The 17,835-nt window shown below is 39.0% G+C and overlaps 2 protein-coding genes across 2 annotated transcripts in view; one reads left to right on the top strand and one right to left on the bottom strand.

Annotated features, from left to right (window-relative positions):
- Pex23 (tectonin beta-propeller repeat-containing peroxin 23) overlaps positions 1–14,083 on the bottom strand; it is a 34,292-nt gene extending 20,209 nt beyond the window's left edge. Inside the window, exons 1-5 of the mRNA XM_081992902.1 lie at positions 13,789–14,083; positions 11,530–11,662; positions 9,602–9,804; positions 517–609; positions 281–461 (exon numbers count right to left, since the gene is read on the bottom strand). Of these exons, the coding sequence (XP_081849028.1) occupies positions 281–461; positions 517–609; positions 9,602–9,804; positions 11,530–11,662; positions 13,789–14,013 (835 nt within the window). The 5' untranslated portion in view covers positions 14,014–14,083. The remainder of the gene's footprint in view (positions 1–280; positions 462–516; positions 610–9,601; positions 9,805–11,529; positions 11,663–13,788) is intronic.
- LOC145738063 (uncharacterized) lies at positions 3,541–8,031 on the top strand. Its single transcript, XM_081992912.1, has one exon. The coding sequence runs from the start codon at positions 3,815–3,817 to the stop codon at positions 5,042–5,044; it is 1,230 nt and encodes a 409-aa protein (XP_081849038.1). The 5' UTR covers positions 3,541–3,814; the 3' UTR covers positions 5,045–8,031.
- Positions 14,084–17,835: the final 3,752 nt, after the last annotated feature.

Raw genomic sequence — 17,835 nt, 5'->3', positions numbered from 1 at the left:
TAAAAAAAAAAAAATAAAAATAAATAAAAAAATAAAATAATTAAAAAAAAAATTAAATAAAAAAAAATTAAAAAATGACAGATAGTGTCAAAAAGGTTGTGAACAATTTGGGGTTACCAAAAAAATCATACGTTGACTTGAAGTGTCAAAATTGAAGAAAAAAAAAATAAATAAATAAATAAAAAAAAAAAAAAATAAAAAAATAAAAAAAAAAATAATAAAAATAAAAAAATAAAAAATAAAAAAATAAATAAAATAAATAAAATAATTTTTCGGTTACCTTGTAGGGTGTCCCTGGTGACGCCCAAGCGAACTAGCGCCCTGCCATCTAGGAGCGCGGCCCAAACTAGACCGCAGGGTCCCACGCTGACTTGATTAATTTCGCAACCGGGCGGTACCTGGATTTGGTTCCAACGGGCGCCCTCTGGCGACTTGGTGCTCACGCCCACCCTGAACATAACCTGCAAATGGGCGGATTGTCGAGGAGACCGAAAATCGACCATTTTTGGTGCTCACCCGGTTGTGGGACGTCACGGCCCACACCAAAATGGTACCGGGCGCGGTGCCGGGCACGTTCTGACCGCCCACCGCGACATCTATGTACGGTTCCTGAAACGTGCGATGCAACACGGTACAATTGAATTTTCAACGCCCTCTAGCGGCCAAACCGTGCAACTAACTGATTTATTTTATGATCTTTTCTGAAAGCCCTTTTCCTCCTCTATCTTTTCTATTCTTGGAACTTTCACCCTAAATTGCCAAATAAGGGAGTTATTAAGGGTTAAAAGGAATGGTGCACTTTTGTCAAGAAACAGGGGAAGGGGGGTTGAATGGGTTTTTGGATTTTAACGCCCAAACTAGGCAATTTACGCCAAAATGTCAAGAATACAAATTTCAAGCCTTTTTAACCCTCTAACCAACCCTAAAAATTTCAACCCTCCAACTCGTCTAGTTTTGGAGATATTTACAATTGAATTTTCAACGCCCCCTAGCGGCCAAACCGTGCAACTAATTGACTTATTTTATGGTATTTTCTGAAAGCCCTTTTCTTGCTCTATCTTTTCTATTCTTGGGACTTTTGCCCTAAATTGCCAAATAAGGGAGTTATTTAGGGTTAAAGGGACTGGGGTACTTTTGTCAAGAAACGGGGGTGGGGGGGATGTCTGGGTTTTTGCCGCTTTGCGGCCAAACTAAGCGATTTACGCTAAAATGTCAAGAATAGAAATTTCAAGCCTTTTTAACCCTCTACCCACCCTAAAAATTTCAACCCTCCAACTCGTCTAGTTTTGGAGATATTCACAATTGAATTTTCAACGCCCTCTAGCGGCCAAACCGTGCAACTAATCCACTTATTTTATGGTATTTTCTGAAAGCCCTTTTTCTGCTCTATCTTTTCTATTCTTGGGACTTTTGCCCTAAATTGCCAAATAAGGGAGTTATTTAGGGTTAAAGGGACTGGGGCAGTTTTGTCAAGAAACGGGGGAAGGGGGGTTGTCTGGGTTTTTGGCTTTTTACGCCCAAACTAGGCAATTTACGCCAAAATGTCAAGAATACAAATTTCAAGCCTTTTTAACCCTCTAACCAACCCTAAAAATTTCAACCCTCCAACTCGTCTAGTTTTGGAGATATTTACAATTGAATTTTCAACGCCCCCTAGCGGCCAAACCGTGCAACTAATCCACTTATTTTATGGTATTTTCTGAAAGCCCTTTTCCTCCTCTATCTTTTCCATTCTCGGGACTTTTGCCCTAAATTGCCAAATAAGGGAGTTATTTAGGGTTAAAGGGACTGGGGTACTTTTGTCAAGAAACGGGGGTGGGGGGGTTGTCTGGGTTTTTGCCGCTTTGCGGCCAAACTAGGCAATTTACGCCAAAATGACAAGAATACAAATTTCAAGCCCTTTTAACCCTCTAACCAACCCTAAAAATTTCAACCCTCCAACTCGTCTAGTTTTGGAGATATTTACAATTGAATTTTCAACGCCCTCTAGCGGCCAAACCGTGCAACTAACTGACTTATTTTATGGTATTTTCTGAAAGGCCTTTTTCTGCTCTATCTTTTCCATTCTCGGGACTTTTACCCTAAATTGCCAAATAAGGGAGTTATTTAGGGTTAAAGGGACTGGGGCACTTTTGTCAAGAAACAGGGGAAGGGGGGTTGAATGGGTTTTTGGATTTTAACGCCCAAACTATGCAATTTACGTCAAAATGTCAAGAATACAAATTTCAAGCCCTTTTAACCCTCTAACCAACCCTAAAAATTTTAACCCTCCAACTCGTCCAGTTTTGGAGATATTTACAATTGAATTTTCAACGCCCCCTAGCGGCCAAACCGTGCAACTAATTGACTTATTTTATGGTATTTTCTGAAAGCCCTTTTCTTGCTCTCTCTTTTCTATTCTTGGGACTTTCACCCTAAATTGCCAAATAAGGGAGTTATTAAGGGTTAAAAGGAATGGTGCACTTTTGTCAAGAAACAGGGGAAGGGGGGTTGAATGGGTTTTTGGATTTTAACGCCCAAACTAGGCAATTTACGCCAAAATGTCAAGAATACAAATTTCAAGCCTTTTTAACCCTCTAACCACCCTGAAAAATTTTAACCCTCCAACTCGTCTAGTTTTGGAGATATTTACAATTGAATTTTCAACGCCCTCTAGCGGCCAAACCGTGCAACTAACTGACTTATTTTATGGTATTTTCTGAAAGCCCTTTTTCTGCTCTATCTTTTCCATTCTCGGGACTTTTACCCTAAATTGCCAAATAAGGGAGTTATTAAGGGTTAAAAGAAATGGTGCACTTTTGTCAAGAAATTAGTTTGGAGGGTTGTCTGGGTTTTTGGATTTTAACGCCCAAACTAGGCAATTTACGCCAAAATGACAAGAATACAAATTTCAAGCCTTTTTAACCCTCTAACCACCCTGAAAAAATTCAACCCTCCAACTCGTCTAATTTTAGAGATATTTACAATTGAATTTTCAACGCCCCCTAGCGGCCAAACCGTGCAACTAATTGATTTATTTTATGGTATTTTCTGAAAGCCCTTTTCTTGCTCTATCTTTTCTATTCTTGGGACTTTTGCCCTAAATTGCCAAATAAGGGAGTTATTAAGGGTTAAAAGGAATGGTGCACTTTTGTCAAGAAATTAGTTTGGGGGGTTGTCTGGGTTTTTGGATTTTAACGCCCAAACTAAGCGATTTACGTCAAAATGTCAAGAATACAAATTTCAAGCCTTTTTAACCCTCTAACCAACCCTAAAAATTTCAACCCTCCAACTCGTCTAGTTTTGGAGATATTTACAATTGAATTTTCAACGCCCTCTAGCGGCCAAACCGTGCAACTAACTGACTTATTTTATGGTATTTTCTGAAAGCCCTTTTTCTGCTCTATCTTTTCTATTCTTGGGACTTTTGCCCTAAATTGCCAAATAAGGGAGTTATTTAGGGTTAAAGGGACTGGGGTACTTTTGTCAAGAAACGGGGGTGGGGGGGATGTGTGGGTTTTTGCCGCTTTGCGGCCAAACTAAGCGATTTACGCTAAAATTCTGAGTTCTGATCTCTTTTAACGTATGGTCGTGTGTATGGTGAGCTCCGTTGCTTTTTCCGTTTTTTCAGAGAACTATTACTCAGAAATTCGCGACTTTCGTGCTGGTAGTAAAATTTAATGTGCTTGATTCATCTGGACACATTGCTTAGTCGATTTATAAACCAGTTGGTAGTGAATTAGGAAATAAGTGTGAACAATAGGAGACAAGTGCAAAAAGTGCAAATAGTTAAGACTGGTGCTCGGCCCGATAAAAGGGCAACGAGTTCGTGGCGATGGATATTACGGATGGAAATGATCCTGGAGGATCAAACTGTTTTAAATGCAAACTGAATTTTGATGATGTAAAGGCTATTATTCAATGTGTGTCGTGTAAGAGCTTTTACCATGGTAAGTGCGAAAATATCGAATTACGGGGATTCCACATGAAGAAGGCAACATGGAAATGCAAACAGTGTAGTGGTGATGCCTATTGTGAAGAGGGTACAAACTTGAGGTCTAGGAAACGGAGTAGGGTGGATGAGGGTGTTGACCTGTATCTCATTGAAGAAATGAACCTTACATTGGGATTGCTACTCAAGACTACAAACGAGTTAAATCAGAAAGTTGACCAGCTTTTATCTGAGAACCAATGCCTTAAGTCGGAAATAGAAAAACTGAAACAATCTCAAGTGATCAATGCAGATACTGTTGTTTCCCACTCGACAACATCGACTTATGCATCAGTAACATCTACAAATAAACCGAACAACACTAAGATCCTGTTAGTAAAACAAAAAAACCAGCAGAACGATGTGACTCAAATTAAGAGAGATTTACAAGACAAGGTGAAGCCGGGAGAACTAGGCATCGGCGTCTCTATGGGACGCACAACTCGGGATGGAGGTTTAATACTGACCTGTGGCAATGAGAAAGAGATTACAGCAGTACAATCGGAAATTCAACAGAAACTTGGAGATACCTATAAGGTCGATAGACCGAAAACACGCGAACACAGAATCAAAGTGGTTGGGGTTGACGAGGGGGAATACCAATCTACGGATGACGACATTATTAAGAGGGTTATGAAGCAGAATGACCTAGGAGGAAGTAACAATAGTTTTAAACTGCAGATATTAAGAAAAATGCAAGTGGTAAATAGGAGATTCAACATAATTTTTGAAACTGACTCTGACACATATAACTCGTTGATGATAAGGCAGAAAATGAATCTGGGATGGAACCGATGTTGGATATACGATGACTACGGTATAGTTCGATGCTACAATTGCAACAAATACGGACACTTGCAAAAGGAATGCAAAGACAAAAAAACGTGTGCGAAATGTGCCGGAGAGCATGACGTCAAAGACTGTCAGGGAAATCCCGTGAAATGCATAAATTGTGTTGCATCTAATGAAAAATACAAACTGAATTTAAAAACGAATCATATTGTATGGGATCACTCAGAGTGCGAAACGTACAAACGCATCGAAAAAAGTCGCAAAAACAAATATATCCAGTAGCAATTAAATAAGAACGTAACCCTAACTTCCAGTATTCTGTATTTTAACTGCCAGGGGTATATAAATAACAAGGACAATATTATGACACTGGTAAATGATTGGAAGCCCAAAATGGTGTTTTTGTCAGAGACTCATGTGTCATCTGATATGGAGCCGGTTGAACTGAACATTGACGGGTACTGTTTGGAGCAGTGCGTGACCGATAACAGGAGAACTGGGGGAGTTTTAGTTTTAATTCGAAATGATGTTAAATATAAAGTAAAAACAGTGAAATGTGTTGACAATTATGTGTGGCTTTTGTCTGTTGAGGTCTCCATATCAAGAACAAGGTACCTTTTTTCTGTTTTATACCATCCACCGCAAACTGAGAATGCTCGATTTGTTGAGTATTTCAGGAGTTATCTTGATGATGCGGGTGAATTTGGGGGTGTCAACATAATCATGGGGGATTTTAATTTTGATTTAATGAAACCATCATTTTATGGTGAAAAATTGTTAACTGACGTTTATTTGAATGGATTTTTCCAGGTTGTTGACGCTCCCACGCGAGTGACGAATACGAGCAGAACCCTGATTGACTACATAATAACTAGTGACAAAAACCTTTCATTTAATGTACACTTGACACCTAAGATTAGCGACCATTCTATTTTGTCCATCGTACCGGACGAAAAGTCCGATGAAAATTTTGACGTCATAAAACAGTATCGATCAATGAAAAACTACGACGTAAATGTTTTACATGATTATTTTATTGATGGGACATGGCATAATAAAAGTGCTGATGTGAATGTTCTGGCAAATAGTTTTGTATGTGATATTGAAAGAATTTTAAACAGTATGTGTCCACAAAAAGTATGTGTTTTTAAGAAAAGTCATTTAAATAAAGAGTGGATAACGGATGATGTAAAGGAGAATATGCAAATTAGGGATAATTTGTATGTTCGTGCGATTGCGGAGAGCAATGACGCAGTTTGGAGGGAATACAAGGGAATGCGAAATTACATAGTAAAGCAAATAAAAGTCGAAAAAGAGCGATACTTTAAGCAAATAATTGACGATAATAGAACGAATCCTACTGAAATGTGGAAGAAATTAAAATTATTGTTACCGGGGAAACAGTCTTCAAGAAATGACGAAATAACTTTTGAGCATCAAACAATATCTGATGAGATCCTAATAGCTCAAGAGTTTAATAAATATTTTGTTAACAGCATTACTGAAATTGTAAATAGCATTCCACAGTGTTCTCCACCAAACGAAATATTGATTGCGACCCCCGATGTTTTTGTTGAGTTTGCAAAATTTAAACAATTGTCAATGTGTGATTTTAAAAATATTTTAAAGAATATGAAAAACGTCGGAGGAGGAGTGAGTGGAATCTCTACGAAAGTTTTGCGTGATGTATGTGGTGTTGCAGGTAACCGTTTATTAGATATACTGAATACATCTCTCTCAACTGGAAGATTTCCAAATGACTGGAAAGAGACAATGGTCATTCCCATACAGAAAGTATCAAACACTAATTTGTACAGCGAGTTTCGACCTATTAATACTGTACCAGTTTATGAAAAGGTATTAGAAGCGGCAGTTAAGATGCAGTTGCAGGAACACTGTAACATAAATAACTTGTTGATAGTCAATCAGTCTGGTTTTCGGGAACGTCACTCGTGCGAAACTGTAGTTATTAACTTGTGTGATATTTTTAAGAGAGAGATAGATAAGGGTAATTTTGTTATGGCTGTATTTCTAGACTTTAGGAGGGCTTTCGAGACCGTTAATAGGGAGGTATTGTTGCGTAAGCTTGACAACATGGGCATTAAGGGTGACGTTTTGAGGTGGTTTAATTCGTATTTGGTTAATAGACAGCAAAGGGTTAAATTTAAGGACAGCATATCTGACGCATTAAATGTTTTGAATGGAGTTCCGCAGGGAACAGTTTTGGGTCCCTTGTTATTTTTATTATATGTTAATGACATTGTTAGTACAGTAAGTGGATGTAAAATAGAAATGTTTGCGGATGATACCATGTTATATTTGACGGGGGGAGATCTGGGTGATATGCAGCGTACTGTGAATAATGATCTGGCCAAATTATTCAAATGGCTTTGCAATAATAAATTGTGTGTAAATATTGAAAAATCAAAGTTTTGCATTTTTGGCAAAAGTCATAGTCTAAAAAACGTAAATTTTGAGGATCTAAATATAGTTATTGACAACAGAAAAATTGATCATACCAACCAGATTAAATACTTAGGAATAACATTTGATTCTGAACTTAACTTTTACGCTCATGCCGATTATGTTACTCGAAAATTCGCAAAAAAAGTAAGTTTTATTGCAAGAATAGGACATCAGTTATCACTCGCTACAAAATTGTTATTGTATAACACGATAGCTGCTCCTCATCTCGAATTCTGTTCCTCCATACTGTATAACTTACCAGCTTTTAAGATTGACCAGATCCAGAAAATCCAAAACCGAGCAATGAGAACTATTCTGAAATGTAACCGTTATACTCCGATCGAAACTATGCTCAATGTTTTAAACTTTTTGTCTGTAAAGCAAAAAATTGATTTTAGTGTGTATGTGTTTGTATTTAAAATAAAAAATAATTTGTTGCCCTCATATGTTTGTGATAGGATTAAGGTTTTTAAAGATGTACATAATTATGGCACAAGAAATTGTTCAAATTTTGTATTGATGGAAAGATGTCGTTCTAGTCAAATGTTGAATTCTGTGTTGTATAAGGGATTGTATAAATTCAACATGTTGCCACGAAAAATTAGGGACTGTGATCAATTGTGTAGTTTTAAGATAATGATCAGAACACATATTTTAGAGCAGTGTAGTGTTTAGTGACGGTTTTACTTATAAATGTATTTTTTCTATCTGTGTTTTGTATAAGTCATTTTTTTTGCATTGTATACTTTTAAGTTGTTTATTGGATAGCTATTATGCTAAATAAATACATATTATTATTATTATTAAAATGTCAAGAATAGAAATTTCAAGCCTTTTTAACCCTCTAACCACCCTGAAAAAATTCAACCCTCCAACTCGTCTAGTTTTAGAGATATTTACAATTGAATTTTCGACGCCCTCTAGCGGCCAAACCGTGCAACTAATTGACTTATTTTATGGTATTTTCTGAAAGCCCTTTTCCTCCTCTATCTTTTCCATTCTCGGGACTTTTGCCCTAAATTGCCAAATAAGGGAGTTATTTAGGGTTAAAAGGGCTGGTGCACTTTTGTCAAGAAATTAGTTTGGGGGGTTGTCTGGGTTTTTGGATTTTAACGCCCAAACTAGGCAATTTACGCCAAAATGTCAAGAATACAAATTTCAAGCCTTTTTAACCCTCTAACCACCCTACAAAATTTCAACCCTCCAACTCGTCCAGTTTTGGAGATATTTACAATTGAATTTTCAACGCCCTCTAGCGGCCAAACCGTGCAACTAACTGACTTTTTTTATGGTATTTTCTGAAAGCCCTTTTTCTGCTCTATCTTTTCCATTCTTGGGACTTTCACCCTAAATTGCCAAATAAGGGAGTTATTAAGGGTTAAAAGGAATGGTGCACTTTTGTCAAGAAATTAGTTTGGGGGGTTGTCTGGATTTTTGGATTTTAACGCCCAAACTAAGCGATTTACGTCAAAATGTCAAGAATACAAATTTCAAGCCTTTTTAACCCTCTAACCAACCCTGAAAAATTTAACCCTCCAACTCGTCTAGTTTTGGAGATATTCACAATTGAATTTTCAACGCCCTCTAGCGGCCAAACCGTGCAACTAACTGACTTTTTTTATGGTATTTTCTGAAAGCCCTTTTTCTGCTCTATCTTTTCTATTCTTGGGACTTTCACCCTAAATTGCCAAATAGGGGAGTTATTAAGGGTTGAACAGTGGGGTGCACGGAAAACTGTTTCGACCCGAGCAAATTCAACCGACCATAATTCCGTTATTTGGCAAAATAGCAAAAAAGCGTAAAGAAGCAAAGTTGTAGAGAATTTCATTCTCTACACATTGATAGAGGGCATTTTTGCTCTGAAACCTCCCCGAAGGGAGATATTGGCCAAAAACGGGGTGAAAAACACAAAAAATACACTTTTCTGCGCAAAAAGCTTAATAATAATACAGTTTTTTTTTTTTTTCAATAAAAAAATGCAACATTATTGATTCGGCTGTCAAAACTGTCAAAACGCACTGACATTACCGGAAAAGCGCCTAAAATGGCCGCCAGGTCATTTTAGGCGCCAGGCTGTCACTTTTCTGTCATCTGTCAAAATTTGACACTGAAAAACGCGGGAAAATTGCGAGGTCACGCCGCAAGGTCATGGCTAGCTTGACTGGAAATTTCAACTTTCTAAAATGAAAATGGCGGATTTGACAGCCTGTCAAAAGCTACGTGACACCACCGCCATTTTGTGTAAATATCTCCGGAACTAGAGGAGGTAGAATTTCGAAAAAAACACCAAAAAAAAGGTCAAAGTCGCGGCCATCTTGACGAAAAAAAATCAAGTTTGTAGCGCCAAAACTGACGTCATTTTGACAGACGTACCTTGGTGGCGTCCTTGTGGAGGGGCGCAATGGCGCACCAACTGTTCATGGCGCAGTATTTGGCCGTTCTCGTCCACAAACGGCGGCGCACGCAGCTTTTCCACTGTTTTTTGGCGGAAAATTGGGCGGGAAAATCGACCGCGTACGTCCACCCATTATGGTCGAGCGGCCGCCCGTCCAACGTCAATTCCAGCTGCCAGTCGCCTGCGTGACGCCATTACGGTACATTCGCCGCCCACTTAGAGGCCATTGCACGCGTATACAGGGTGTCCGGTTTTTTTTTCGTCTTTATACCGGGTGATTAGGGCAAAATTTGGATTTAAGTTCGACCGTTTTAGAAATTTCGATTTGACGCCCTCTAGCGGCCAAACGGTGAAGTCAATCACCTGGTTTTATGGTATTTTTGGAAAGCTCGGAATGTCCCCTACAATTTTATTTCTTACCACTTTTACTGTCACTTGTCAAATAACCGAGTTTTTGACGTTTAACCAAACCGCTGCGCGGTTGATTGGTTTTGAATTAACGGTCAACTTTGACGCCCTCTGGCGGCTAAACGGTATAATCAATCACCAGATTTTATGGTATTTTTGGAAATCTCGGAATGTTCTCTACAATTTTATTTCTAACCACTTTTACTGTCACTTGTCAAATAACCGAGTTTTTGACGTTTAACCAAACCGCTGCGCGGTTGATTGGTTTTGAATTAACGGTCAACTTTGACGCCCTCTAGCGGCTAAACGGTGAAATCAATCACCAGATTTTATGGTATTTTTGGAAATCTCGGAATGTTCTCTACAATTTTATTTCTAACCACTTTTACTGTCACTTGTCAAATAACCGAGTTATTGACGTTTAACCAAACCGCTGCGCGGCTGATTGGTTTTGAATTAACGGTCAACTTTGACGCCCTCTAGCGGCCAAACGGTGAACTCGATCACCGGATTTTATGGTATTTTTGGAAACCTCGGAATGTCCTCTACAATTTTATTTCTAATCACTTTTACTGTCACTTGTCAAATAACCGAGTTATTGTGACGTTTAACCAAAACGCTGCGCGTGTGATTGGTTTTGAATTAACGGTCAACTTTGACGCCCTCTAGCGGCCAAACGGTGAACTCAATCACGTGATTTTATGGTATTTTTGGAAAGCTCGGAATGTTCTCTACAAATTTATTTCTTACCACTTTTACTGTCACTTGTCAAATAACCGAGTTAATGACGTTTAACCAGAACGCTGCGCATGTGATTGGTTTTGAATTAACAGTCAACTTTAACGCCCTCTAGCGGCTAAACGGTATAACCAATCACCAGATTTTATGGTATTTTTGGAAATCTCGGAATGTTCTCTACAATTTTATTTCTAACCACTTTTACTGTCACTTGTCAAATAACCGAGTTAATGGCGTTTAATCAGAACGCTGCGCATGTGATTGGTTTTGAATTAACGGTCAACTTTGACGCCCTCTAGCGGCTAAACGGTATAATCAATCACCAGATTTTATGGTATTTTTGGAAATCTCGGAATGTTCTCTACAATTTTATTTCTAACCACTTTTACTGTCACTTGTCAAATAACCGAGTTAATGGCGTTTAATCAGAACGCTGCGCATGTGATTGGTTTTGAATTAACGGTCAACTTTGACGCCCTCTAGCGGCTAAACAGTGAACTCAATCACGTGATTTTATGGTATTTTTGGAAACCTCGGAATGTCCTCTACAATTTTATTTCTAATCACTTTTACTGTCACTTGTCAAATAACCGAGTTAATGGCGTTTAACCAGAACGCTGCGCGTGTGATTGGTTTTGAATTAACGGTCAACTTTGACTCCCTCTAGCGGCCAAACGGCATACCCGATCACCGGATTTAATGGTTGAGCGTGTAAAACGGACACCCTGTATATCTATGACGTATTTGCCCATATAGTTACCTTCCCATTGCCACGCCATCGATGGTAGACGGATTTTGTCGATGGATCTGTCAATGGTACCGTCGGCGTTGGAAAAATGACAGCGATCGGTCGGTAACAGTCTCGAGCTGAAGCCCTCGATAGGCAACCATCTCTGCACAAACGCAAAAAGTGTCAAAATTTTTTGACAGGTGACATTTTGACGTTCCTTTTGAAGAGCAAACTGATCCAACTACTCCCACGTGATCACATCGTTTAGTGGGGGCAAACCGAAACTGATCCCCGGGTCAATTGGATCAGTTTCTTTTGTTATTGTAGAGGCTTCTGGCAAAGCCAAAATGGCCTCCAGAGGCTTCTGGCAAATTAAAAATGTCCTCCAGAGGCTTCTGGCAGTTTCAAATCACTTAAATGACGTTTCAGAGGCTTCCGGCACTCCAAAATGTCTTCCAGAGGCCTCTGGCAAGCTTAAATAACTCTTAGAGGCTTCTGGCAAATTAAAAATGTCCTCCAGAGGCCTCTGGCAGTTTCAAATCACTTAAATGACGTTTCAGAGGCTTCTGGCACTTAAAAATGTCTTCCAGAGGCCTCTGGCAAGCCTAAATACGTGTTAGAGGCTTCTGGCAAATTAAAAATGTCCTCTAGAGGCTTCTGGCAAGCCTAAATACGTGTTAGAGGCTTCTGGCACTTAAAAATGTCTCCCAGAGGCCTCTGGCAAGCTTAAATACCTCTTAGAGGCTTCTGGCAAATTAAAAATGTCCTCTAGAGGCTTCTGGCAAGCCTAAAAACGTGTTAGAGGCTTCTGGCAAATTAAAAATGTCCTCTAGAGGCATCTGGCAGTTTCAAATGACTTAAATGACGTTTCAGAGGCTTCTGGCACTTAAAAATGTCTCCCAGAGGCCTCTGGCAAGCTTAAATACCTCTTAGAGGCTTCTGGCAAATTAAAAATGTCCTCTAGAGGCTTCTGGCAAGCCTAAATACGTGTTAGAGGCTTCTGGCAAATTAAAAATGTCCTCCAGAGGCATCTGGCAGTTTCAAATGACTTAAATGACATTTCAGAGGCTTCCGGCACTCCAAAATGTCTTCCAGAGGCCTCTGGCAAGCTTAAATAACTCTTAGAGGCTTCTGGCAAATTAAAAATGTCCTCCAGAGGCTTCTGGCAGTTTCAAATCACTTAAATGACGTTTCAGAGGCTTCTGGCACTTAAAAATGTCTTCCAGAGGCCTCTGGCAAGCCTAAATACGTGTTAGAGGCTTCTGGCAAATTAAAAATGTCCTCTAGAGGCCTCTGGCAGTTTCAAATGACTTAAATGACATTTCAGAGGCTTCTGGCACTTAAAAATGTCTTCCCGAGGCCTCTGGCAAATTAAAAATGTCCTCCAGAGGCTTCTGGCAGTTTCAAATCACTTAAATGACGTTTCAGAGGCTTCTGGCAATTAAAAATGTCTTCCAGAGGCCTCTGGCAGTTTCAAATGACTTAAATAACATTTCCGAGGCTTCTGGCACTTCAAAATGTCTTCCAGAGGCCTCTGGCAAGCTTAAATACCTGTTAGAGGCTTCTGGCAAATTAAAAATGTCCTCCAGAGGCCTCTGGCAGTTTCAAATGACTTAAATGACATTTCAGAGGCTTCTGGCACTTCAAAATGTCTTCCAGAGGCCTCTGGCAAGCTTAAATACCTCTTAGAGGCTTCTGGCAAATTAAAAATGTCCTCCAGAGGCATCTGGCAGTTTCAAATCACTTAAATGACATTTCAGAGGCTTCTGGCAAATTAAAAATGTCTTCCAGAGGCTTCTGGCAGTTTCAAATCACTTAAATGACGTTTCAGAGGCTTCTGGCACTTAAAAATGTCTTCCAGAGGCCTCTGGCAAGCTTAAATACCTCTTAGAGGCTTCTGGCAAATTAAAAATGTCCTCCAGAGGCATCTGGCAGTTTCAAATCACTTAAATGACATTTCAGAGGCTTCTGGCAAATTAAAAATGTCTTCCAGAGGCTTCTGGCAGTTTCAAATCACTTAAATGACGTTTCAGAGGCTTCTGGCACTTAAAAATGTCTTCCAGAGGCCTCTGGCAAGCTTAAATACCTCTTAGAGGCTTCTGGCAAATTAAAAATGGCCTCTAGAGGCATCTGGCAGTTTCAAATCACTTAAATGACATTTCCGAGGCTTCTGGCACTCGAAAATGTCTTCCAGAGGCCTCTGGCACTACAAAATGTCCTCCAGAGGCCTCTGGCACCACAAAATGGCGTCTGACCGAAAGCCCCATCTAGAAAGCAGGCCTAACTAACCTCATTCTCGTAGGACTCCTCTCGGATACGAATGGGAATGTCCAAACCGTGAACGTAGACGTACAATTGATGGTCGCCGCCCAGGCCCCACAAGAAAAAGGGCACGCCCGACAATTTTTTGAACTCCTGCCCATTGTAGGGCAGCTCGCGCCACATGGAGCCGCCCGTCGACAACGTGTACACTCTGCCCTCGTTGTTGACGCCAAACAGCAACGAACTCGGCATTTTGGGGCCGCCCAACGGAACCGCTCTAATTCATTCCGTTTGGCCCTAAAAAAAAAACCTGGAAAACTGACTCCCTGAAAGGTAAACAAATCGAATAACATAACCACAAACGTCACCCGGTTGACAGCTCCGGCTGTCAATGAATGCAGTTTGACAGTCGGGGGGGGTCACGTGCCAGTGTGCGCGTGCTTCGGGCGTAGGTCACGTGGGCGGGCAACCAGTGAATTCGACTCGTTTCTTGCGCTGGAGCGGACATTGCGACTAAATTTACGGATTGTAAGTAGAGTGGTTTCAAACACTTTTCTCCCTGGCTGTACTCAATTTTCTGGTGTTTTTTTGGTGTCACTAGATAGGAAATTTAGGGAGGATTCCAAAAATGTGCTTAAAACCGTCATTTTGTCACTCCAAGTGGGTTTTACGAGCGATTTTGTCCCTGACTGTCTTTCTGGCAGTTGAAATTTTGACACCACTTTTCTCCCTGACTGTACCAAATTTTGGAGTGTTTTTTAGTGTCATTAGATAGGAAATTTAGTGAGGATTCCAAAAATGTGCTTGAAACAGTCATTTTCAAACTCCAAGTGGGTTTTACACGTTATTTTGTCTCTTACTGTCCTAAAAACTGTGTTTCTGACTGTTTAAACTTTGACCTCACTTTTCTCCCTGACTGTACCAAATTTGTAAGTGTTTTTTAGTGTCGTTAGATAGGAAATTTAGTGAGGATTCCAAAAATGTGCTTAAAACAGGCATTTTGTAACTCCAAGTGGGTTTTACAAGCGTTTTTGTCCCTGACTGTCCTTACAAACAGTCTTTCTGACAGTTGAAACTTTGATACCACTTTGCTTTCTGACTGTACTAAATTTTTAAGTGTTTTTTATGTCATTGGATAGGAAATTTAGTGAGGATTCCAAAAATGTGCTTAAAACTGTCATTTTCTCACTCCAAGTGGGTTTTACAAGCGATTTTGTTCCTGACTATCCTTACAAACGGTCTTTCTGGCAGTTCAAACTTTTACACCCCTTTTCTCCCTGACTGTACTTAATTTTAAAGTGTTTTTTAGTGTCATTGGATAGGAAATTTAGTGAGGATTCCAAAAATGTGCTTAAAACAGTCATTTCCTCACTCCAAGTGGGTTTTAGAGTCGATTTTGTCCCTGACTGTCCTTACAAACTGTCTCTTTGGCAGTTGAAACTTTGACACCATTTTTCTCCCTGACTGTACCCAATTTTGTAGTGCTTTTTAGTGTCATTAGATAGGAAATTTAGTGAGGATTCTAAAACTGTGCTTAAAACAGTAATTTTCCCACTCCAAGTGGGTTTTAGAGTCGATTTTGTCCCTGACTGTCCTTACAAACTGTGTTTCTGGCAGTTCAAACTTTGACACCACTTTTCTCCCTGACTGTACTAAATTTTGGAGTGTTTTTTATGACATTAGATAGGAAATTTAGTGAGGATTCCAAAAATGTGCTTAAAACAGTCATTTCTTCCCTCCAAGTGGGTTTTAGAGGTGATTTTGTCCCTGACTGTCTTTACAAACTGTCTTTCTGAGAGTTTGTACTTTGACAGCGTTTTTTTATCTGACTGTACTAAATTTTGTAAGGTTTTTTAGTGTCATTGGGTAGGAAATTTAGTGAGGATTTCAAAAATGTGCTTAAAACAGTAATTTTCTCACTCCAAGTGAGTTTTACAAGCGATTTTGTCCCTGACTGTCTTTCTGGCAGTTGAAACTTTGACACAACTTTTCTCCCTGACTGTACCAAATTTTGAAGTGTTTTTTAGTGTCATTAGATAGGAAATTTAGTGAGGATTCCAAAAATGTGCTTAAAACTGTCATTTTGTCACTCCAAGTGGGTTTTACACGTGATTTTGTCTCTGACTGTCCTAAAAACTGTGTTTCTGACTGTTTAAACTTTGACCTCACTTTTCTCCCTGACTGTACCTAATTTTTGAGTGTTTTTTAGTGTCATTAGATAGGAAATTTAGTGAGGATTCCAAAAATGTGCTTAAAACTGTCATTTTGTCACTCCAAGTGGGTTTTACACGTGATTTTGTCTCTGACTGTCCTAAAAACTGTGTTTCTGACTGTTTAAACTTTGACCTCACTTTTCTCCCTGACTGTACCTAATTTTTGAGTGTTTTTTAGTGTCACTGGATAGGAAATTTAGTGAGGATTCCAAAAATGTGCTTAAAACAGTCATTTTCAAACTCCAAGTGGGTTTTACACGTGATTTTGTCTCTGACTGTCCTAAAAACTGTGTTTCTGACTGTTTAAACTTTGACCTCACTTTTCTCCCTGACTGTACCAAATTTTTTAATGTTTTTTAGTGTCACTGGATAGGAAATTTAGTGAGGATTCCAAAAATGTGCTTAAAACAGTCATTTTCAAACTCCAAGTGGGTTTTACACGTGATTTTGTCTCTGACTGTCCTAAAAACTGTGTTTCTGACTGTTTAAACTTTGACCTCACTTTTCTCCCTGACTGTACCTAATTTTTGAGTGTTTTTTAGTGTCATTAGATAGGAAATTTAGTGAGGATTCCAAAAATGTGCTTAAAACAGTCATTTTCAAACTCCAAGTGGGTTTTACACGTGATTTTGTCTCTGACTGTCCTAAAAACTGTGTTTCTGACTGTTTAAACTTTGACCTCACTTTTCTCCCTGACTGTACCAAATTTTTTAATGTTTTTTAGTGTCACTGGATAGGAAATTTAGTGAGGATTCCAAAAATGTGCTTAAAACAGTCATTTTCAAACTCCAAGTGGGTTTTACACGTGATTTTGTCTCTGACTGTCCTAAAAACTGTGTTTCTGACTGTTTAAACTTTGACCTCACTTTTCTCCCTGACTGTACCTAATTTTTGAGTGTTTTTTAGTGTCATTAGATAGGAAATTTAGTGAGGATTCCAAAAATGTGCTTAAAACAGTCATTTCTTCCCTCCAAGTGGGTTTTAGAGGTGATTTTGTCCCTGACTGTCTTTACAAACTGTCTTTCTGAGAGTTTGTACTTTGACAGCGTTTTTTTATCTGACTGTACTAAATTTTGTAAGGTTTTTTAGTGTCATTGGGTAGGAAATTTAGTGAGGATTTCAAAAATGTGCTTAAAACAGTAATTTTCTCACTCCAAGTGAGTTTTACAAGCGATTTTGTCCCTGACTGTCTTTCTGGCAGTTGAAACTTTGACACAACTTTTCTCCCTGACTGTACCAAATTTTGAAGTGTTTTTTAGTGTCATTAGATAGGAAATTTAGTGAGGATTCCAAAAATGTGCTTAAAACTGTCATTTTGTCACTCCAAGTGGGTTTTACACGTGATTTTGTCTCTGACTGTCCTAAAAACTGTGTTTCTGACTGTTTAAACTTTGACCTCACTTTTCTCCCTGACTGTACCTAATTTTTGAGTGTTTTTTAGTGTCATTAGATAGGAAATTTAGTGAGGATTCCAAAAATGTGCTTAAAACAGTCATTTTCAAACTCCAAGTGGGTTTTACACGTGATTTTGTCTCTGACTGTCCTAAAAACTGTGTTTCTGACTGTTTAAACTTTGACCTCACTTTTCTCCCTGACTGTACCAAATTTTTTAATGTTTTTTAGTGTCACTGGATAGGAAATTTAGTGAGGATTCCAAAAATGTGCTTAAAACTGTCATTTTGTCACTCCAAGTGGGTTTTATAAGCGATTTTGTCCCTGACTGTCCTAAAAACTGTTTTTATGACAGTTTCAACTTTGACCTCACTTTTCTCCCTGACTGTACCAAATTTTTTAATGTTTTTTAGTGTCACTGGATAGGAAATTTAGTGAGGATTCCAAAAATGTGCTTAAAACTGTCATT

This window comes from Ips typographus, linkage group LG15, assembly GCF_016097725.1.
Source record: "Ips typographus isolate SLU linkage group LG15, UJ_Ityp_2.0, whole genome shotgun sequence".
In the NCBI taxonomy this organism is placed as follows: Eukaryota; Metazoa; Arthropoda; class Insecta; order Coleoptera; family Curculionidae; genus Ips; species Ips typographus.
Note: the sequence above shows the minus strand (reverse complement) of the source record. Positions and strands in the feature narration are given on the sequence as shown.

Coding starts and splice junctions, on each gene's coding strand:
- LOC145738063 (XM_081992912.1), top strand. CDS start 3,815: ATGGATATTACGGATGGAAATGATCCTGGAGGATCAAACTGTTTTAAA.